General features: G+C 37.7%; 1 protein-coding gene across 1 annotated transcript in view; it reads right to left on the minus strand.

Moving 5' to 3' along the window:
- The window catches only part of LCLAT1 (lysocardiolipin acyltransferase 1), a 66,176-nt gene extending 58,945 nt beyond the window's left edge, over positions 1-7,231 (minus strand). Inside the window, exons 1-2 of the mRNA XM_009995272.1 lie at positions 7,067-7,231; positions 3,789-3,987 (exon numbers count right to left, since the gene is read on the minus strand). Coding sequence (XP_009993574.1) covers positions 3,789-3,987; positions 7,067-7,231 — 364 coding nt within the window. The remainder of the gene's footprint in view (positions 1-3,788; positions 3,988-7,066) is intronic.
- Between the last annotated feature and the right edge of the window lie 17,130 nt (positions 7,232-24,361).

A 24,361-nucleotide genomic window follows, 5' to 3' on the forward strand; every position in this document is an offset into this window, starting at 1 on the left:
CCAGCCTCTGAGCCATGTGTTAATCTATTGTGCTTTCCTGTTCCTTTGCTGTTCCTTTCAGTGTTCTCATGAATCCCATTAAACCCAAAGTTTAATGCATTTTTCATGGAGGTGTTGAGATACTTCTAACCACTAAAATCTAAATAAAACTGCAAGCTCACCAATAATAAAAATCCTATTTAAAACAATGAACACATGCTAATTGTCCATTATTACATACATCTCTATTCCCAGTGAAATCTTACTGGTTCACATCACAAGAAAATTTTCACAAAGGAAACTATTAAAATAAAAACAAAGAAAAAAAATTAAAAGCATGCAACTAATGTCAAGTGATTATCTGGTCATCTGACGCTATTGTATATGTTCTCTTGTACCTGCTTGAACTGTATGTATTCCACAGCCTATGCAGAATATAACTGCATAATAATCTGTATCACTTCCAATGCTATTCCTTATTAATTGAGAATAGGTGAGAATATAAATGGCAAGTATCTATTACAAGTAGTGTAGGGAAGTCTTATCTTGTCAGACTATGCAGGAAACTGTCAATGCTATTAGAAATTCTACTTGAAAACTGATACTGCAGAATGTGTCAATAGTTTCTGATGATGTCAGATGAGAAACTGTAGCAACAGCCAAGAGCAGAGTATTGCTCCCTTGAGACGCCAACTTTGGCAAGTTGTACTGAAACACTCTAAGAACATTTCTGATTTTGAGATTACTGAAATGTTATACCTAGCTTGGGACTTTACTGCACACAATTTATCAAGCCAAAGCTAAGGTTCCAGAAAAAAAGGACCATTTGTTTTCCTTTAGGCTTCTTTTTTTTAAGGCTCACCTTTCATCAGCTTCAAGTTTTTTCATACTGGAATGCAAAGAATTAATAACGTAAGAATGAGATAAGTGACTCCATACTTTTCCTTGAAATACTGACTCTTCTGATTTTAATTATAATTTACTAGAAAATAACTGCAGATTTGTAATACAGACTCATCAAATCTGATACTTTTATGCTTTTAACCTACAAACGGGACAGCAGGGATTCTGGATCAATCTGCATTTCCAGCTTTGCCCTTCACTTACTATACCATTTGAACCAGTATAATCTCTCAGAGACCTAGTTTTACATCCCAGCTAGGATAGTACTTACAAGAACAAAGGTGCAATGCTTAACTCTCACAAGGCTTTCAGCAACACAGAAATTAATGGGTTGCATTACAAATCTTATCTTACATACAATTTTAAATTAAATGCTTGCAAAAATAATCCTGTGGAAGATTAAAAATACGGAGCAATAGATTATATTCAAGTATTTGTCAAAATCAAAGCAAAATTACAATTAAGTGAAGATTTATTAGAAGTCACATTTAGCCAATATCCATACTTCTATAATCCTATACTTTTGACTATGTGCAACTAATTAATAGAAATACATGAAAAAGATTAAACTGAACGGCATGAAAGCAGCTGTTTTAATTTCCAAAATTATACCTTAAATAATCAACATCTAATGTATCAACTATAGTTGCAGTGCACTGAAACTCTCCAGCTGATGTACATGTTATCTTCTCGCCTTTACAAGCTCATAAAATAAACAAAGCTTTTATGTGAAACCACTGGACAAAATTTAACAAAAACCAAAAAATGACAAACACCTCTACACAGCAGGGCCATTTTGAGATACATAGGACAAATTCTACTCTTACTCATGAGATTCGGGATTGTCCACTTTGGATACCATTTTCTGCTGTATCACTGCATCACCAAAATTCATACAGATTCATGATGAAATCTTTACTGTCAATCTTAATTTAATCCAAGAGTCTCACTCTCCAACTCTCCACTAACTATGTGGCTATACAGAATACTTATTTTTACAAGAATCTGCCACCTAAAACATAGGCTGACTAAACACGGAGACATGTATTTTAAGGCCTTTTCAGATATACTACACAAGAATAGAAGCTGAACATTTCTGGTTTTAGACTACCAAATTATGGACATAATCTGGGTGAAGGACATAGTTTAGCTGGATTCCTCTCCTGTGACTAACAACACAACATTAGCAGTCTACTAAAAAAGATGGTGCAATTCACAACATTGCAATAAAAGTACGCAAAGGTACCACATACTATGGAGGGTACTAGGGTTCCAACACAGAAATAGCAGGTTTTGACACTACAGACCCAGGCACCCAATTTCCTGCCAGAAATTGTCATCCTGAAATGCAAACAACAGGAACTAAATGTCTGCCTGTGCTGCCTGCACCATCACAGCCCACAAAGTGGACCATGACACCAGAATTTCATTAGTGGCTTAAAATACTATGTCAGACTATGAACAAAAATACCATTGTGGCCAGTCAACATTGACCTGCCAGTGCTCCAGCTGCCTGAGCCAACTCATCAAATCTGTTAGACATGCTCAGTTTATACACAGAACTAAGAACTGATTTGGGGGGGAAAAAAAATAAATAAATATCCAGCTCTAAACAATTTGTGACACCCTTTCAGAAGCCAAATATTGCCAAGCATAACATAGCATCCAAGCTCCTGGTGCTGACCTTCCAATTTTATTAGAGGCATTAACAAGCATGCATACAAATGTTCCGTTACAAAAAAAATACGGTACTTCTGAAGAGATAAACCTACAACTCTTCCAAACTATTCTCCTGATTCCATCTCCACTATTCCTTTTAAAAGTTGCATTTGCAGCTAAATCCAAGATTTGAAAACATCTCTGCCTCATTGTGAAGATAAAACATTCATCTAAATACGTATTTTCTCATTTCCTGTAGCGTTAAGAAAGATGTCCTTTGTCAAGTACAACTGTCCTTAATGTTTTTACTGTTAGGGGAAAAAAAGTATGTTACCTAGTTGCAGCTCTTACTTAAAGGGACAAAAGGCCAAGCAAGTGAATGCAGTAAAATTGCAACAGTTTGAGAGTTCTTCTGTATGGAAACCTGCCAATACTATCTATTCAGATAAATGGTCTGAAAAAAAGGAATCATAAATAAAGTTTCTCTTTCAACATCATAAACTTGACATACTATCCTGCCCAAGCTAGTTTTTGTATAAAATAGCAAATAAATCTAAGAGATGGAAATAAAAGCTTCTTTCTGCATTTTATTTAAGTCTGTCTATTTATTCAGAAACCGTTTGTGCAACAATTTTTGGCCTAACTGAAATTACCTGAATATGTGAAATTTAGATACATTTCCAGTCTACTTCACTATAAATACTGATTATTTCATATCCTGTACAGCATATTTTGTGTAGCCAAGTTCAATTTAAAACTACAGTTTTAAAAAATTAACCATCAACTTTGCAATTGCCTACAGGGCTTTTTTTTCTTTTCTTTTCTTTTTTTTTTTCCAAATCTTTTCAATAGTATAAATCAGATAATGAAGGAAGAAGCCCAAAGTTGCATTTGCCATGTGGGGTGAAATAGCACCAAAAAAAGTGTTTAAAGAGACTTTGAAAAGATTATGAGAAAATGCTTTTCATAACGTTGAAAAATGTTTTCACTATGTAAGGAAGAAATATTTTTACCTATAAGCAACAGCAGCACATGTATTATTTTTAAAAATAATGCTTAAGCATATAGTCCAGGTGTCCTCCAGGATATTTACAGTTCTACCATTCAATACGCCACATATTTTACACAAGTTTTTCATTAAAAATACTGAAATAGAATTTAATTCTAGGTCATTTAACAGGGTATGAACAGGGATGGGCAAAATTTAAACATAACTTACTTTCAAATTATAGGGTTTAGTGACCTACCAAATCCTGGAATGCTTTTGAGACTGGATTTGAGACAGATTTTTTCAAGTCTAAGGTAGCTGTATCGCAGCAGGCAGCTCCACAGGAACATCCAGTCCATTCGTGTGCGATGGTTCATAATAATGACACTCCTTTCTCCAGGAACAAATCCATCACCAGTGACAACCACCTTGGCACCAAACACCATCTCCAGCAGGGCCTAGAAATAATATCTCAATATTATGGCTTTACTCCAAGAAGAAAAGCACCAGCCCATTAGCAATAAAAATTAATTTTCATTATATAATTTCACTTATTCATACACATTATTACTGGTAAACAAACTTCTGTCTTCAGCCAGCTTTTACACAGGAACAGTCAGCTGTTTAGTGGAAAAGGAAACAACAATTGAATAGCACTTCCTAAAAAGCCCTCTCTTGCACTGTCCAACATCAAATTTTGTTTTTCCCTGTTTTTCCTAGAATACTATCATGTAGGAATAAAAGTAAGTGAATCAGTATCGATTACAATATGGAAGGCAAAACCTAAGGACAGATTGGCTGCACAAATCATCTACTGCTCAATACTGTCAGGATTGAGAAGGAATTAGAAGCTGCCTTTCTTTCTGCTTGGTCCAAACGGTCAACATAGCCAGTAAAGCACACACTGTCCAACAAAACTAGCATAGAAAAAGGAATGACAATTGGACATCTAGAGGAAAAAACTTCACAATTTGCCTTAACATAAAAAATATGTAAGTGCTTCAAATTACCTCCTTACCTTCTCCTCCCTTTTCTTCCTCCAGAAAAATCTAGAATAAGAGCAAAGTCTGGGTATTTAAACAGAGCCCTAGGAAGTTAAACAGCTTTCTGTTCTGTTAATGTTTCTGCCATCTCTGTGCAACAGAACCTCAAAGAATACAGATTTCTTAGTTTAAGTCACCTGTAAAACTGGAAGAACATTCTCACAATTCCAGATGGCTTGAGATCTCAAAACGAAAAGCATTCTGTGAGCCAAATATTAATATTATTAATAACTCAGCACACTACAATCCTGGCACAGATATTTGCTATCAAGAGTAACTATGGACCACTGCAAAAGCAGAACAGACCGTATAGCTCAAAATGGTACACAGCTGTATTTTCAGAAAAGAGAAAAGCAGCCTTTTTTAACTGTTTAATAAGAATCTTATTGTATATTTAACATCTAGTTAAACTTAATAATGGATAGATGTCCAGTTCCATGTAACCTAATGCTAGTATAAGCTTAACTAAAGAAAAACAGTCAAGACCCACATATTGTCTCATGAGGAAAGAGGTAATTTCTTAGACAGGGTCAGATCTTCTGTGTTGGAGTCCAATTGGTCCAACATAAATTTAATGTTTGGAGACACAACCCCAAGTACCTGCTTCTCCTGACTATGAATGGAGTAGTGCAAGGAAAGAAGACTAGCATAGACAAGGTCTGAGCCTAAAAAAGATTGGGTGCAAAATCTTTTTCACATCTCTTTCCTGAACATAAATGCCCAAGATTCTTACAAGATAGAAACCTTTTCACAAAAATATTCACATTATTTTGCTTTAGGTCCAGCGTGGGCTGAAATCAAACTTCTGGACTGCAAAAGTGATCACAAACTATGTACAATAATCCAGAAGTATAAAGCCGAGGCAGCTAATAAAACAGAAGACAAATAAACATATAAAAATATTGGAGAGTTTGAAATTTTAGAAAAAATGGGAGACAAATGGGCAGAAAGGGTCAGTTTTGTGATTATATCAGTTCACAGCTAAATTTCATTATGGCAAAAAATAACAATCTTGCTATTCCCTTTACTGGTAATAGGAGTTATAAATAGCACTAGATGGCATTATTTTGCTTCTGTACAGGAAAATAGTGCAGTGCTGTGCCTGAATTAGGCATGTGAAACATTAAATATGATGGGATTTACTCTTTCTTTAATCCAGTCTAGCCTGATTGCTTTAACAAGTTGTATGCTTAATACGCAGATTTATTGTAATGATTTGAAACATAAGCTTTTGGTTTAACTACCACTTTGCTCTTTTCCCTATTCATCTGTTGATACTATCAGATCTACCATGAAATATAGCAAATACAGAAAGAGTTATGTGTCACCTTTCTGAATAATTCTCCAATTTTTTTTTTATTTTATTTTTTTATTTGGGTAATGAGGTTGAAGTGGATGCCTAGATATTATGGTTACATGTCCTACTTAAACACTGAGGTTTTGATTCGTGTTTGTTACTGTGAGAATAACAGGCTGCCTGGAGAGGTTGTGGAGTCTTCTTCTCTGGAGACATTCAAAACCCATCTGGACATTGTCCTGAGTGATCTACTGCAGGTGATCCTGCTCTACCAAAGGGTTGGACTAGACAGTCTTCAGAGGTCCCTTTAACCCCTACACCTCTGAGACTGTGACTTTTTCCCATGCATTTAGTAATGATGAAATGGACAAAAGTTTTAGAATATGAAACAGCTCACATCTCTTTAAAACACACAGGACAGAAACTGAAAGCAGAAACTATTTGACATGTAATAAAGATAAATCTTGCTTTATGCCACCAGATACGTACTTCTGCACAGCAATATAACATTTTACTTGAGAAAAAGTTAAATCTTTGAAGGCCTAGGGGAACAAAGTCCCTTGTTTTTTAGAGACAGATAAAGAGACAGATTCCATTCATACTGACTTTCCTCATGAGCAATTCAGGAAAGACCTTGATTCCCAGACTCCTATAGCTATAAATTTGGTGAAGTGTCAGAAAGACAGTTTTCTAGAGGAAGTTCTTTCTATTTCACCAGAAATAATTTATTTCCAATTCAACTAAATTCTAAGAGAACAGTGAAGATCAGCAACAAGGTACCACGCATTGAATAATTTTTCCTTATTATATGGTTGAAGTTGAAAGGAAGAGTTTATAAGATGACTCATTTAGGATGTTTGAAATTTTAAAAATTGTCCTGCTTACTAGTGCTTCACCTACTGTTCTCTGAAAAGCATCTAACTGACACTGGATATAGATATCATTAAAAGGTCTTTTCAAAGTACAATTAAGTCAGGGTGAGAACTTACATATAAACTGTGGAAGAGTTCCTGTAGGCAGGAACATCACCTGCAACACTGAGCTAAAATCTAAGTCTCCACAGATAGGATGTTACGGCCTGTTTTGACAAAAGCCGTAAAAGCTTAAGAAAAATAAAATCAAATTAAGTGTCAGTGAGCAAAGTAAATCATGGGATTATGAACTTTTGCCCAGAATTTGGCTCAAACCACAACTTACCACTGGGAGCGTGAGCCAAGTGGCCACTACACGATCAGTGATCCAGCGATACCAGGCCGGCGAGATAAACATCCAAGGTAGAAAAGGACCAAGCATGAATATACTTCCAAAAAAACTTCCCAAGAATAGTGCAAGTACAAAGTATACTCCTTTCCATGACACCATGGCTCTGAAAGAGAAATTTGGCATTACAATAGAAAAATAAATTGAAAATAATTACCTAACTCCATAGGCCCAGTTTAAGGTAATAATCTTCCTTTTCCTTTTTTCCATGGCTAACGTAACATGATGACAGTAAACACAACCAGAATGTTCTACTGCACAAACAGAAGCAAGAGAACAACTTTATAAACACAGTGATTTGTAAGGCACATTGGTATATTAAAAGGATCATAAAAGTATAAGCTACATCATAATTTCCTCCACTTACTATTATGATATGTAGTTGCACTCTAAAATCTTAAGAAAGCTATTTTAAATATACAACAGCACAAAGAGGTATATAACAGAACACCTATTATATTAAAATTTTCCGCCATTTTCACTGTCTTTGGCAAAGTAGTAATGTTAGCATTTTGGGAAGATTGGGAACTTTGCTGTTCTATTTCTCCACTTTGTCTCATTTTGCTAAATCCAGTCTTGCAGAAACTCATCTTCCCCATCTAAAAAGGGTGTCCATGTGACCTCCCTCACAAACCATTCAAACCCTGTGAGAATTATCGGTGACTTCAAACACCCTCTTTTTATCACAACAGGGCAGGGAAGCAGCAGTTGAAACTTCCTGACTCACCCTGGCTTAAATTCTTTAATTTTTGGCTTTTTGAAGCCTACTGTATTTCAACCATCATTATCAGATGTTTTCCAACTTAGTCCACTAAAGAGCCAATGGCCTTTGGGTTTTAAGACAGTAGTCTAGACTTGAAATATTTCAATGTCTGTGCTAACAGACATTGAAATACACCATGTAAAGAACTTCTTAATGCATTCCGGCAGAACATCCAGCAATCGTCCAAGCATTTGTAATAGCTACAAGCTTTCAAAATTTAGCAACTACTAGCAGCTATGACAAAGCAAATGTGGAAATACCAATTCTCTAAATCAGGGCCCAAAAACAGACTGTTTTGATCTATTTAGGACTCAACCAATTGATTATAAAATCAAAGGTTAAGAAAAAGTCACTTCTCAGGCACTTTATCAAATTCCTTTTTTAACAGGCTATTTTAGAAATGATAAGAGCTCAGATAGACAGGACTTCAGGACAAGAAAACAGGAAGCTGGTGGTCTGAATTTTAAAATGAGGAATGGAAAAGTAATCTATTAGGTCTTGTGTACTGTAACATGCATGATTTATCTCAAGCAAAGTTTTGTGCAATGTCCATAGCAGTAATGTTTGCATAGCAAAGTATTCAAAAGTCAAGAGACAGCAACGCTAGTGTTGCCAGCACATGAATTTGCTGCTTCTACCTCATGTAGTAACATGACAAGTAACAAGTACCTCTCTTTTGGGCTACTTTCAGGTTTAAACAATTTCCTAAACTGTACATGTTTGGAGGAAGGCCAAGAGAAGAGACCATGCAAATTTATTAATGTAAACGGATGTAAGAAACTATTTAGCATTACTTCTGCAGCACAGCAAATGTAGTAATACTAAATACAAACATTTGCTGGTAGCTATATCAGAAAGAATTAAACAATGAAATCTGAATGCAAACAAATGCACATTATTTATATCCAGGAGTAGACAGCCCTCTCTTTCCTGCCAAAAGCAGGAACTAAAAAAACAACTGTCCACATATGCACCCACTAAGTAGGATCAATTCTGACTTATCAAGGGATCCTTGAAGAGCACTGTGCTGAAGAAAAATGCTCCAGCTACCTTCTTTACTGCAAATCTGTGGGGGTGGAAGTGAGAAATAAAGGAAGCAGAGGACAAAAGAAAAAAACCCAGGGAAGCACAGAAACAACAGAAAGAGCAAAGGAAAGCATTAACTGCAGCAGGACTAGAAGACCAGGCCTTCTCCTGGCATATCAAGATTTGAGACCTACTGCAGAACGCAGCAGGGAAGATTAAAATTCAGCAGGCTTGATCAAGCTTTTTTTTTTTGAGAACTATATACAGCAAAACAACTGGAAGCACCTAGAGACAGCTGACAGGTAAAACCCCCTAGCAGTCATAGAGCACAAGTTTGTTTAGCTTCAGCCAGTCACTCTGGTTCTGCGTGAGGCTGCTCAGAGCCACCAGCCACTGAGTCAGGCACGATGATGACCACCAGACACCCATGCTCCAGGTGGCTGCCAGACAACACTGAGGCTCAGTTACAGGGCCAAATACTGGACTACTGCACACAGGTAACCACAGAGTTAATCACACAAGACATTTTTCCGTCATCCTCCTAGATTCTTAGGAAAGCAATGCAGGGCACTTATTTACAGGCTGAGCTTTTCACAGTTTACATTGGTCCTTCCCTCAAATTACAGCACAGACCCAAATATTTCAGAAAAAAAAAATCTCTATTTTATGTGAAAGACTGTTTTATAAGCATATTTATTTATTTGGTTTTTAGATTAAGGTATCTGAGCTATGGAAAAGACCTTAGGCAGGTCTATAGTTTCTCTTCTTTAACCTGCATCCCAGCAGCATTTTCTTTAACATTACAGTATATACACATATAGCCTATACTGCATTCCACTGGGTTAAACACTATGGTGTTTATTTTTAGGCACAAAAGATACTATGTGTATTTTTAATCCATATCATTTATCTCTTTTGCAGCCACATTTTTAAAGTGTGATACCTACCATATTTTGCTTACTGCTTATACGTAATAAGTACATTATATATATCTTTACACATGCACACATACATTTATCCAGAATAACGGACAGACTTTGTCTCTGAATTACCTCCACCACAACGGAGCACATACCATGCAAACAGGTATGTGAACAGAAAAACAACTCCCTCTTAATGAATTTGAGCACAACTGTAAAATGAGAAGCCTGTGATAATATGAAGAACTTTCAGCAGAGAGTAACCATCCATCTGGCCTTCTGAAATCAGTGCTCAGCAAGCTCATGTTAGTAACAAGGTGAAACTGTTAACACAATCAACCCATTTGTTTTCATTTATGGGCTCACGAGGTGGAGTTAATCCTGGAGAATAGTTTACTTGACTTAAAACATACCTGCCTATGCATGTCAGGTGAGAAACATTTACATATACTCTCAGGTCAGCCAAGGGTCAAGGATGAGTATTCATCACACATGCTGCTGGCTGCATGGGCTGCCAACAGCTCATGCCCTGGGGTAATAAGCAGAAGAGTGTTTAGAGAAGGGAGGGCAGAGGGGCAGCTGAAGCCCCAGGTTGGGTTTGACACACTCTCCAGACCAGGTGAAGCATGGAAGCTGTATGCCCTCTCCAACTCCTGTGGTGCCACAGGGAGCGAGCTCCAGCACCTCCTCAGCTAGGAGCGCAGTGCACAAATCTGTAAACTGTACAGAGGCAGCTCTGGTCAGACAAAATAATGTCACAATTTTGTGTTCTACTAAAGCTTCAGCAGAGTTTGGGAATTGCCTTACCTCTGAAGCAATAGACATGCTCACACAGTGCTGCAACTCACCTAATAAATTTCTCTTGCCTGACTTTGCTCAGCTTTGTATCCTCACCTTTTTCTCTTCCCTCTATCAGCCCCACATCTCCCATCCCAACACAACAATATCCCTCTCCATTCACACTCCATTTCTCCATTCCCTCTCCTCCTTGCAATACCAACTTTTGCGGGGAGGTGAAGAGCAGCAGGCTTCAGGAGGCCACATGCCCTAGTGAAAAGGATGAGGACTGCACAGCTGGCATGCGGGCTCAGCTACCCAGTCCTGCCAGACAGGATATGGGTAACAACTTGTGTTGGCACTACAAGGGCTGTTGTACCCAGTTTACCATTGAGGAATTCCCAGACACCTGCGACCAAGGAGAACAGGGAATTCATTCCATTACCATACTTTTGCATCTCTGAGCCCCTTAAACACCTAGCTTAGAAACTAAGTATCTTTCTAGGTGTGTGTGTGTGTATATACATACAGGTATATATGCATACACACGTCAGCCACCTCAAGATTAACATGCATTCAATAAGTAACAGCTACAAATCAATGCAAAACACATGCCTGCAGCTTCAGAACACGATTAAAAAAACAACCAAATAATTTCAAAGGGAAAGAAGTCCTGAATGAGGATTTCTAAAAAGATATAAGACAAATGCAAAAAATCTCAAAACAAAATAAGAGCTGATTCATGTCAGAGACAAGATACCAAAAAATTAAAGGATTTGACAGGAAGTCAGAATAACAGAATCCAAGCATTTTCCAAGTACAGAACTATTCCTTTACTGCTGCTGACAACTCTCTCTTCCTAATGCAGCACTCTCAACACTGGATTTAGCACGTATTACAGCCTTTGTGCATCTTAAAGTTCTTTAATTTGCTGTGGAAGTCAGAGCTGCGGGGAGACAAAAATTATTTTAAGATTCAGGCTGAAAGCTGCAAACAGTGAGAAAGACAGCACGCTCCTACTGGGCTTGTTGTTCTTCATCTATTTTGTGGCAGAACTCCAAGTTACTGGGTTACTGTACTTTACATATTCTCGTTGCCAAAGCAGAAGGAAAACATGCTCTGCCTCCAGGTAACAGAAAACAGTAATTCTTAAAATGCAATTTTTGTTTTACATTTCAGTTAATTAAAAAAATTCTTGGCTACAACGGGACAAATTACTTTCCAAAACAGCTGCATTTTTGTAACCTTCAGCTTTATTAGAATTTTTTTCTTACAATTGTTTCAATATTCTATGCGAAGTGTTTGCATAGTAGCAAAAAGCAGAGGCATCTTCCTGTGATTGGCTTTTGGCTTGTTTCGCTTATCATCTATGTCCTTTTAATCAAGGTACAGCTGGAATGACATGTAAACCACAGCTTGATGATGACGATTTCAAAAGGTTTTGAGCAGCCAGTTCTCTACAACAAAACTAGTTTTATTTTGCTACAGCTTCTAGGCTTATAAGTGGGCAAAGGATGCAAAATTTGTTTATTTGGTAAGAAAAAAAATAAAATCTAAAACTATAGGTCTAGAAGTTTCATAGTAGTCAAGACTCACCACACAGTCTACATTCCCTTAACAGATCCTGGCTAATTCAAAGTTCTTGTACATACAGCTTAATTTGTCTTCCAGATTCCATGTAAAACAAGATTTAACCTACAGTATCGAATTAAGCAAGACTACCTGACAGAAAGAGCCAGCTGCTTGATAACTAGATAAATTTTTAAGCACTTAGTATTATGCAGTCAGCAAATCAGGTTTTATTACAAAATAAAGAAATGCACTTTAGTGCCAATAAAACAAATGTACCAGTAAGTTTTCATTCAGTCAGCATGGGCAATAAAACTGCATGTTCATTAGTCTCCAAGAACTGAATGAGGAATACTAGGCATTGGGCTTAAATCTTCTTTCAGTCAACTGCCAGTGGAAATGGTAAACATTATCTTCAATTAAAATCAAGCAGACAGAAACTCACAGAGACAACCAATGTCTTTTATCTAATGCAAAGCAAGTCAGCAGTTAACTTTAAACTCAGTTTAGCTCTGCATTTCCTCTAAGCATGGTAAATTAAAGAGGTGAGGTGGAAATTCCAGTTCCCATATTCAATTTTGAATTCAAAAACGTAATTTCTAAGTCAGAAGACACAATCTGCACAACAATTTTTTAAAACCTCACATCTGGATGAAGTCAATGGGACTTCAAGGAGGCAGGCAAGAGAGGAACAAAGACCACCAACTTTCCAGTTGTCCATAAAGGAAGCTATCAAACAAATGACCCACAGTTTTACTTCATCACTGTTTAATATTACCAAGTAAAATAATCTAGATAGGAGAGCAGGCAGCTGGACAATCCTTCCCAGCTTGAAAGGGAAATAACGCAGAAGTCGCAGCAACTACCAAGCAGGGGCAAAAAGTCATCCAGGCAGATGAAGTTTCTGTGGGAATGATAAAGCCTAGCAGAATGTTTCAAGTCCAAATCACCAGGCCTCTCTGAGCATTTTCTGTTTGTTTTTTTTCCATAACAACATTTCAAAGGAAATTTTTACCAACTCTTGCAGTCACAGAAAGAAATTAGTTTCTACATAGAACTGTATTTTAAAAAGAAAATTGCTTACAGTAAGCTTTTGTAGACTGACTCAATTGTATTTCCAGATGTACAACTTAACCTGATCCCTTTGATCACGTAACTTCTCACTCGTGCTCCAGTTGAAAGAACTGCAGAAACAGCAGAGGTTTTATGGGAAGTAACAACAGGAGGAAGCTGAATTATTAATTGCACAGCCATCCACTCTAATCAGTAGACCACAGAATACAGGCAAAAAGCTCCTCCAGATTCCAGAGACTGCTTTATTTGAATTCTGGTCCTTCTTTTTGGGCCCTTCGGTATTTTAAAGGAACATACAAAATGGCACAGATCACTATCACAGAAAAAAAACGTGAAGAAACAGGGAACTGACCCTTAAAACTACTTTTTTTTCAGTTCTTGCATTTAAAATCCTGTAAGAGATTTAACATGTGTATCATAAAACAACATAGGATACAGCAATAAAAGATAATTATCCTCACAAACCACATCCCTAACCCTCTTTTAACAGTATAGCAGATGTTAGTTTACACAGGCATAAAATAAAAAGTATAATACTTAAATTAGTAGGTTCTGTAAATATTACCAATACGATTACTGCTGCATCTTAATTTATTATCTCTTTTATTTGCTAAGACTTAACCTATTATAATTCAATAAAAAAATTAATAGAATATTTAATTTGCTGTTCCAAGTAATTGTGTCTTTCCAAATCCAAGAAAATCTGAGACCCTTTGCAGTACAGCCTTTAGATACTGTAAGCAGATAATTCAGCCAAGGTACAGGCATCAAATCATTTTTTCACTCTTGTTTACCTGTACTCTTTCCACTGTTGCTCCACACAATCATTAGACCAATAACCTTGAATTAGAACATGAGCTCAGGTATTTAAAATCATTTGTAAGAAAGTATCAAGATACAGCTACAGCTGCTTCCTGTTAGAAAATAATGATTTATGGAAATGTAGCTTGCTTTTATTCTTTACTATATTCAGAAAATCCAGATGAATTGAGAAATTTGAGCTGCTGTAGGAAGAACTGCACATGTGGCTTTTTCTACCTAAAGTTACCTCTCTTACACATATTGCACAGACCCAAACAATTTTTGCATGGAAAGGTATTAATGGCTTTCCACGTGTATAATGTTCTCTGTATTATCCTTCAACTTACTGTGGCCCCATAAGCCTGTATTCAACAGCAACCAATATAAAAAGTGCCCTGCGTGGCAAGGCAAGAAAAAGAGGTTTGGCATATGAAGAAGAGCTGTAGTATTCTCCCCATGCCCTTCATCCCCCATCAAAATAAAATATAAAATACAAAATACAATAAAAATAACCATAACCTTCCACAAAAATGGAGCAGTGGTCAGTTCTAGAGTTTTATTAGGTAAATAAGTTAAAGCCTGAAGGACAGCTCCAGGCCCACTCTCATTTACAAAAAAAGCTACTTGTGGTCAACAGCTGGACATTTTGAGTCCTGTTTTAGAAGTCTACAACAGACCAAATAGCTGGCCAACTTTGACAGAAAACAAATCCAAGTGAAAATAATGAAAAATTGATAAAGTGTTCCACTTTGTAATTGAGGATATTACAAACAAATCAATACACCCAATCTTTTCCCCCCTGAATAAGAGCACCCCCACACTTCAGTTCACTGATATTCTTGGCAGAGAGGAGTGGCATTCATAACTTCAGAAGTACCTGTTTCACAATAAAATCCTCAGCTGAGGAACACAAATCAGAGACTCCATGCTGAAGAAACAGTTACTCAAAGACAAAATTAATAAGTGTTTTCAGTGGAGTATCTTAGTCTCTGCCACTAGCATTGAACCAAAAATCACTCCCTGAAAACAGCTAAAGCTCTTGAAGTTACTGATATGCACTGCAACAGATCATGTACATACAATTTTTAAAATACTGAATTGCCAAGTTTCTAAAAACTTCACTGTGCTCACTATTTCCAGGATACACACTTTTCTCAGCCTTCTTATGGAACAGTAACTCACAACTCCCTTCTGTTTAAGGATACAATGAAACTTCTAATGGCTTTTCTCATCAAGACAGAATTTTCTCATCAGGTTAAACAACTCAAAACAAATACAGGAGACATGCAGGAACAAAATTCAGCCTATTCACAAAGCTACAAAAACTACTGGCCATCACTAGGATAGTAACAGCATGGCAGAAAACTTATGCTATCATATTATTCTGAAGAGTGCAATTACAAAACTAAAAAGGGGTGTGTGGTGGAGGGAATGTAAAAGCAGACCTTCAGAGGCCTTAAGTAGTGTACCCAATTTTGGAGAAAGCTTCCTTGAGAGCTTTGTGTATGTGACCATCCTTTAGAAATACCTCTCCCTTTTAGAAGAGGATATAACACAAATAATTTCTCCTTTTCCATATAATGGAATAATGGTATAATGCACCTTACAAATGAATCTGATTCTGGATGGGTAGTATTACAGCATGTTTGTTTTTATTGTGCTTGTTTTTTTTTTATCTAAAGCAGATTTTTTTTCTATCTTTTGTACTATGACAGCCGTCACCTGTAAAACAATGGCAACTGCTAAACTACTTTATTCCTTTTATTTTTAACATGTTACATGTTATAAAAATTCAGCAGGACCCATGCTAAAATCCCAACAGAAAACTTACTGAATCAAATGGGTCACAACCTAGAATCAATTGCAAGACCAGATTATGAATTTTATGTACTCTTAGAATTGATAAAGGGGTGAAAAGAAAAATTAGAGACTTCTCTTCATTTCCCTACCATGCAAGTCACTCTGGCTAAACAGTACTCATATATATATATATATATATATATATATATATATACAGGAGATGGAGAACAGTGCCTAATTTATGTCCCTTTTTTTTTTTTTAAATAACAGAGATTTCTCTGTTATTTCTCTGCTATTATCAATTGCATACAACCCCATCATGCTTTGGAGTCCGTGCAACTGCCTCAAGCTTTAAAAAATATATTTCCAAGACAAATATGAAAGAAAAACAAACACTTGCAAATAATGTTTAAAATATTCTAGCCATGTAACTGGAAAACTGCACATTTTGGAGAACTGGAAATTTTACAGGGCTGCCTTTGTATCAGGAATATACAGCACTCAGAAACATAATTAAATATCACCAAGTTTGTAACAACTTTAAAAGCCAAATAAATTGTAGTTTTCTAGTGGGTTATGCTTACAGGCTGGCTGCTTTCTAAGGTAAGCACAGTAGAAACCATAGCTGGGTTACCTGGAAGGCATCAAAACAAAAGAGGAAAAAACACAACAGTTCTGCAGAAAATTTACAAATGTTTCATTCCCACTAGAAACAGCAGAAACAGTTTCTATTTTTACAAAATCCTTTGTTCTCAATCCTTTCAGTTTTGGTAAAGTCAAAACACTCAAAGCCATACAGCTAAAACCCACACACTGCCAAACTAACATCCCAATACCAACTAATAATATTTCTGCTTTAAGACCTTACAGTAAGAGCCATTACAAAGCAGTGTTAAGAACTGTAGCTTTAACCTCGCCTTTAGCTCTGTAATTCTTTCTACTAGCTTCTTCTCTGACAGAACTCCTAAGGGAGATTCTCTGTGTCTCAAGTCGATCCAGGTCTGGAGCCTCTTCTCACAGAGCGTGGCATTTCACAGAATAAACCCTTTCTTTGCCCATCCGGCATGGTGCTGTGCAGAGATGCCAGCTTCGCCAGTGAAGACGCAGAGCTGAATTAGATAACCCGTACTTGAGCGAATAAATCTCTGTGTCTTAACAGAGATCCTTAGCCCATGCAGAACAGTGGGCTGATGCATCAGATATGTTGCTTCTGGTCCCAGGGCTACTGAATCTGATTCTATAAAACACACATTTTTGTTCAAACTTTAAATGTTCTCAAAGCCAGATAATGTTTTACCAGCACAGAATAACAAAGTTATTAATGTTTCATGTTAAGGCTGAATGGCTTTTGTCCCTCAACACATAGGAAGATATGAGACCGTTTGATTTTTACTTGTAAAGTGTTTTGCATTTAGATGCAAGGGATCCAGTGTTGACAAATGAGTAACAATGTTTTGCATTAACATTCAGCAAGGTCAATTTATCTAACAACAGATTATATGTATAAGAAGCTAAATAAAATAATTCAATGCTGAAGAAACTGGGAAGTTAATCTGCCTGGGCTTATGCAAAAGTTCACTAACTGCCAGAAGACAAATGGGAAAAAAGCAACATCTAAGACTAAGATTTTTAGATTTTTAGCTTTGCAAAACGTAAAATAGTCATGCATTTGAAAAAGAACTTCAGTTTCTAATAAATTTTGGCAGAACTGAAAGAATCTTACAAAAAAATAATTAAAAGTGTTAGGTGTTGTATTTCCCATCACAAAGAGAAAGTCAATGCTACAGCAAGAATGAGTTTCAAGACAGCTGCAAATACATTTGGCAGTTGCAGGTTCATTAGATAGACATGCAGACACAGATGCTAGGCAATCCAAGAATAAAATATCTGTTAAATCATTACAGTCAGAGTAAAAACCCATTACAGCTATTCAGGGGCTACTAGGTTTTACAGATGCAAGACACGCTCTAGCTTAACAAGAGATACTAGTGGGGAAAATGGCAGGAAAGAAGGAAGGCCTCACAAGAGCTCCTGACACATTTGGGGCATTGTTATAGACCAACTGACCACTCACAGTCTCACACTCAGTACCACTGGTGTTGCTACAAAAGTGCCTTCAAAAGTTGCAAAGTGATAGGGGGAAAGGAAGAAAAAGATCAACTTTTAAAAGACCGTTAAAGGAAAACATTGTTTGGCTAGTTAAGGAAACTACACTGCTCCTGTACCTCAGAGATGAGAGGCCAGAAAAACAGCTTTACCTACACCAAAATTATAATGTGAAGGAAGATAAAGAAGACAGGTGACATGGTAGACAACTACTATGAACAAGAAGAAATGCAATTACTCCATCTTTGCACTAGATAAAACATAGCCAAAAAGGGAAGATATTATCCAGATTTGGCTGTGCAGATCATACTACCAGAAATATCTAAAAAAGGAATCTTATCATAGCAGTTTCTATAGTCATGGAACATGTTTAGTAAGAGCTGCATCTAAACTTTTCTTCAGAGCCAAACAGCTTTTCGATTTATTTAATGATCTCATAATTAATTACTAGGATCTTTTTTCCCTTTTTATTTTCCTCTCTTGCTACAAGAATTTCTCTTCCAAGAAGATCTAGAATTCTCTGTTATTTCCAAGTGGGAACACACCCTAGCATATGTTTCTCCCTTTTACCAATTGAGCTGACCTTTCAGGAAAAAGATTTTATATAAACACAGAATTCCTTGAAAGAATTGGCTATGGCTCTTTGGCATAAAAATGTAACAGAAACTAGAGGAGATTATCTTCTAGTTTGAAAAATACGCTCATTAATAAATGAAGTACCTGGGCAACCAGCTAAGAATATAGATAAAGAAAACATGTATACCTTGCAAAAGGATTCTCAAATGCAATCATGGCTCTTCAGAGAATCATAGAATGGTTTGGGTTGGAAGGGACCTTATAGATCGTCTAGTTCCAATCCCCCTGCATGGGCAGGAACACATCCCACCAGATCAGGTTGCTCAACTCCATCCAACCTGGTCTTGAAGACGTTCAGCAAGAGGGCATCCACAACCTCCCTGGACAACCTGTTGCAGCATCTTGCCACCCTCAAAGGAAAGAACTTTTTCCTAACGTCCAACCTGAATCTCCCCTCTTTAAACTTCAGACCATTGCCCTAGCCCAGCTTCCTTGTAGGCCCCCTTCAGATATTGGGAAGTTGCTATAAGGTCACTACAGAGCCTCCCCTTATCTAGGCTATACAGGCCCAACTTCCTCATTCTGTCTTCATAGGGGAGGTGCTCCAGCCCTCTGATCATCTTCATGGCTCTCCTCTGGACACACTCAAGGAGTTCTATGTCCTTCTTATGTTGGGGACTCCAGAATTGGACAGAGTACTCCAGGTGGGGTCTCATCAGAGAAGAGCAGAGGGGGAGAATCACCTCTCTCCATCGGCTGGCTATGCTTCTTTTGATGCAGTACAGGATATGCTTAGCTTTCTGGGCTGCAAGTGCACACTGACGGCTCATGTTAAACTTCTGGTCCACCACTACCCCCAAGTCCTTCTCCTCTGGGCTGTCTACAATCCTTACTCCTCCCAACCTGTATTTGTGCATGGGATTGCCTTAACCCAGGTGAAGAACCTTGCACTTGGCCTTGTTCAATTTCATGAAGTTTGCACAAGCCCACTTCTCAAGCCTGTCATGGTCCCTCTGGATGGCATCCCTTCCTTCCAGCATGTTGCCTTCACCACACAGTTTGGTGTCATCAGCAAACTTGCTCAGGGTGCACTCAATTCCACTGTCCATGTCACCAAAGATGTTAAATAAAACTGGTCCAAGTACCGACCCTTGAGAAACACCACTTGTCACATGTGTCCATGTGGACACTGAGCAGTGACCAGTCAGCCAGTTCCTTATCTAATGAGTGGCTCTTTTAATGTCTTTTTAAGTTTGTTGTAATGGCCATTGTGGAGGTGATATTTTTACTGGTGAAATTTTAAACCATGGATTTTTCAAAAACAGATGTATATGATATTCCACTTCCCTCTCTTCATCAGTTTGAGGCTTCTCCCTGTGTCTTGAGACAGTAAACACACTGCTGAAAATCTCAGGTATTCCCAAATAACAGTATATCTTTTCATACTGGGACACTTTGCATTCAAACAATTCAGCCTCAAGAAAATTAGTCCACTTCTGGCATGCTTGCAAGGCATGCTGAAGTTAGGAAAAACATCACAAGCACAGCTACAAAGTTGAACACAGAAGCACCAGCAGTACAAATAACAGCATTGACTACGAGCATGGAACAGGTAGTTATCCCTATACTGATAAGTTCAGCTCTGAAATATTTTTGTTGCCAGCAGGACCACCAAGCAAAAAGCTCGATGAACAAGAGGAAGAGCACTGACAGCAAATGATGCAATACAAGGATCAAAAGCCTTGTATTACACGGTATCACTTGGAGCCTATTAGAGACATTCATTTATGCTACTGTAATTAAATACTAACAAGAGCATGGAAACTATTTAGAGAACTGTTGTGGTTTGGGCCTAACACAACAAAGAACCAGTCAGTGGCCACTCACACACACACTGTGGGATGGGGAGGACAAAGGCCAACTAGAAGCTCATGGATCGAGATAAAGAACAAGGAGGCTTCTTCCCTGATTAAGGCCCTGGGCAAAACAGACTCAACTTGGGGAAAAAGAATAATTTAATTTCACACTAATCAAACACACACAGGACACAGGCAACAAAAAGAACAGTGCTTACACACATTACACCACCCCTCCCTTCTTCCTGGGACCAAATTACTTTGTTCCCGACTTCTCTACCTCCTTCCCTCCAGTGGCACAGGGGGACAGGGGATGGGGCTGAGAGTCAGTTCACAGTCTGGTGGCTCCTGCTGCTTCCTCCTCCTCAGGAGAAAAGATTCCTTATAGTCCTCCCCTGCTTCCCCACAGGAGAGAGTCCTCCACAAAACTCTCCTTGATGAGTCCTTCGCACAAGGTCAGGAGCAAACTGCTCCAGCATGGGTTTCCCAGAGTCACAGGCTGCTTTAGGAATGGTCACATACCCTGGTTCTGGGGTCTTCCACAGCTGCAAAATCCCAGTCCATTAGCAGCAAATCCAAGTCCACTGGCAGCAAATTAAAGTTCACCCCTCCTGGCACATTCAGGGAATGCTGAGAGTCAGTTCACAGTCTGGTGGCTCCTGCTGCTTCCTCCTCCTCAGGAGAAAAGATTCCTTATAGTCCTCCCCTGCTTCCCCACAGGAGAGAGTCCTCCACAAAACTCTCCTTGATGAGTCCTTCGCACAAGGTCAGGAGCAAACTGCTCCAGCATGGGTTTCCCAGAGTCACAGGCTGCTTTAGGAATGGTCACATACCCTGGTTCTGGGGTCTTCCACAGCTGCAAAATCCCAGTCCATTAGCAGCAAATCCAAGTCCACTGGCAGCAAATTAAAGTTCACCCCTCCTGGCACATTCAGGGAATGTTCCATCTACAACAGATAGTGTATCCAGACACTCAGGGTATCTGGTATTTGTCTTGAGACATCTTGAGTTAAACCAGAACAACAGGATGTCTCAGCAACCCACCAAACCTGTTTGTCAACAAATGCCACAAGCCACTGTGAACCAGGGAGTTTGGCTTGGGATGTGGAATTTTTAAACAGAGGCACACAATTGGTGCCACAGCTATCACTGAGCAAGGACACCCAGCGATAACCAGGCCTTACACGTAAACCACCATCTTGGCAGAAAAGATATGGATAACTGGACCAAAGGAATGCAGGAGGTGATAAAGAATTTTTGATACAAATGTGGAACAGTGATTGGGTATCCCAGGAATTAACTGTATGGAGAAGAGCATCAGTCTCAAGACACTTCCTAGGACTGGACCTCCACCCCCCCTTTACTACCAATGGGATGCCACTGGAGCTCCAGGTGGTGACTTCCCTGTAACTATTTATTTCCCTAATCTTTCTCTTTGACATCTAAGGTTAGTTGTCACATCTAATATGAGCTTATGACAAATACATCATTGCAACTCCTACCAGATGATCTGCACCTAAATAAAAGCCTCTTTGTGCACCTGATATTGCATTATCTTTATTTTACCCTGGCAGGATCATAAAGAATCTCCATCTATGTGATTATCTGATCGTGACAACATGATCTCAAGTTTTCCCCAAGTTGCCCATTCTTTCCAAGAACCATTGTCTAACTTACTAAAGGAGGGATAAAGCTGGCTGTAAAAAAAAATTTCAAAAGTGCAGGAGACAATTTGAAAACAACTTTAGGAAACATGGATTTCGGCTGAGCACAGTTTTCAATATTATTTTTTTTTCCAACATAGATACAAGCTACAACATGTTTCCTTTCTAAATCCAGACACAGCTGAATATTTTATTGAACCATTACAGTAAGTAGCTTTCACAACAACTTTTTAAAAAAGATGTCTTCTTTTGGGAACGAACAGATATATTATTAAAGTAATGCTGGTAAGAGGAATAAATCATTGGACTAAATTATGTCAAGGATTACTCAGCAATTAAATCTGATTACAAATTTTGATGTATTGATGATAAAGACAGAATAGAGTATTCAGAAAAATCTACCTAAGACAATGTTCATTAAACTATTCTTTAAGTCTTCACTCTCCCTCAGCCCTGGATTTGAATATATCAATAAATGTAAACAACGTTCTTCATCAGTATTTAGAAAAGTTTTACGGTCACTGCATACAGTAATTCAGTTTTTAATTAACAAATTACTATCTATATTATTATTTAATCAAAGTTCTCTTTTGTTTGTTCGGGGTTTTTTGCTACAGAGAGTAGGGAATAGGAGAAAAAAAGAATAAGTGACACTTTTGTTAGTGTCTATTATAAAAGATAAGCTAGAAATAGTCACGAAAGCCAGCCTTTTTAGGTCCTCCTCCATCTTCACCAATTTAATCATAAAACAAATTAACAGGCTTTTCAAAGAGTACATCAAAATAACAAAGCCATATAAATTCTGTTTGGAAGCAGATGGCTGCTTAAACACCACTGTGTAGCTCTGCACTAGTCGCGTGTGCTGCCCTTTGATATATTCCCATTAGGCAAAGGATGTGGATGTAAAGATACAGTTGGTGTTTTGAAGGGAATATTGTTAGGGGATAAATATTTGAAGTATTATGTTTTTATTAGGGAACAACACATATTGAACATATATTTCTAACATCAGATTAACCTTCCCATTGATTTCCTTTCAGAAAGCACAATTTTTGTACATACTACAGTACTTACAGTCAAATAATCATCATTTACATAAACCATTTTTAAAACCTCTCCTTGTAAATCACATCTGATCTTTTTTTTTTAATGAAACTTTGCTCCATATAAACATCAGCAATTGCACTTGGTGGAATGGGTAAGAAGTTCACACAAAGCTCTCTCACTGCATAGGCAGTGATGACAGGATTTGTTAAATATGCATTTTCTCATCTTAAAGGCATCTCACTGGAACAGCCTCAGCACAAGAAGAAAAAGTAATGGCCCCTTGGCGGCACATATAACCTGCCAGTATTGTGATTAAACGTTAAACCACAAGCAGCTTCCAGGGCAAGACATGTTTATGTAAAGGAGCACATTTCTTCCAAGTGTTTTAGCTTAAATAGATACTGAAGCCAAAAAAATTGAAGTAATTTTAACAATAGCCCTTTAAATCAGCTTTTACCTCTTTTGCTTTATATTACAGTAACATTCCTAAGATTCTGGAGTAAGGGTTTGGTTGTTGTTTTTTTCTTCAAATCTTGGAGAGAAAAGAGTAAATTGAAATTATTCATACCAGCAAAGTAGTACAGACATTTTAAAATCCTGAATCAAAACTACCTTACACAATTTTGAATCTGCCAAACCTAGTACAAATCTGTCAAATTAATTTCATATTGGGCACTGGAATTACTCCACTTCATTCCCCATCCCAACTAGCTGCATTCAGTAGGCTGATTCTATAACCCAATTTCACAAAAAAACCCCCATCACTTTCTCTTCCTGTAAAGCAGCAAATATACATACAGCTTATTTTCATCGAGGCTTGATCTACAGGGGGTTAATATTTTAGACCTTCTGAGTACAATTTGCAATCACAGTAGAAAAACTAGAGAGACAATTTCAGGGATGTCTCACTCTCCTCACATCTTTGTGACACTAGAACCCTCCAAGTGCAAACTACTACGCAGGTAATATTTTTTCAAGTTTTTTCTTCTGAGAAAAGGAAGGGAACAAAGTACAGGATGCCTTGGAAGTTTTCTGTTACGAATAAAAGTTTTCCTACAACATCAGCAAGTTGTTTTAGAGCCCAGTTCAAGACACAGGCTGTCAGACTTATATTTGCATATGAAAAGGATAAGAAGTGACTACAAAACTTGCCATCTTTCTTTTTGCATAAAATAATTGCATAGCATGTGCAGAGTCTAACAAACTTCGGTGACAAAAAAAACTTCGCAAAATGAAGTGCTTCCGCAAAACAG

This window comes from Chaetura pelagica, unplaced genomic scaffold, assembly GCF_000747805.2.
Source record: "Chaetura pelagica isolate M959 unplaced genomic scaffold, ChaPel_1.0 scaffold194, whole genome shotgun sequence".
Lineage (NCBI taxonomy): Eukaryota > Metazoa > Chordata > Aves > Apodiformes > Apodidae > Chaetura > Chaetura pelagica.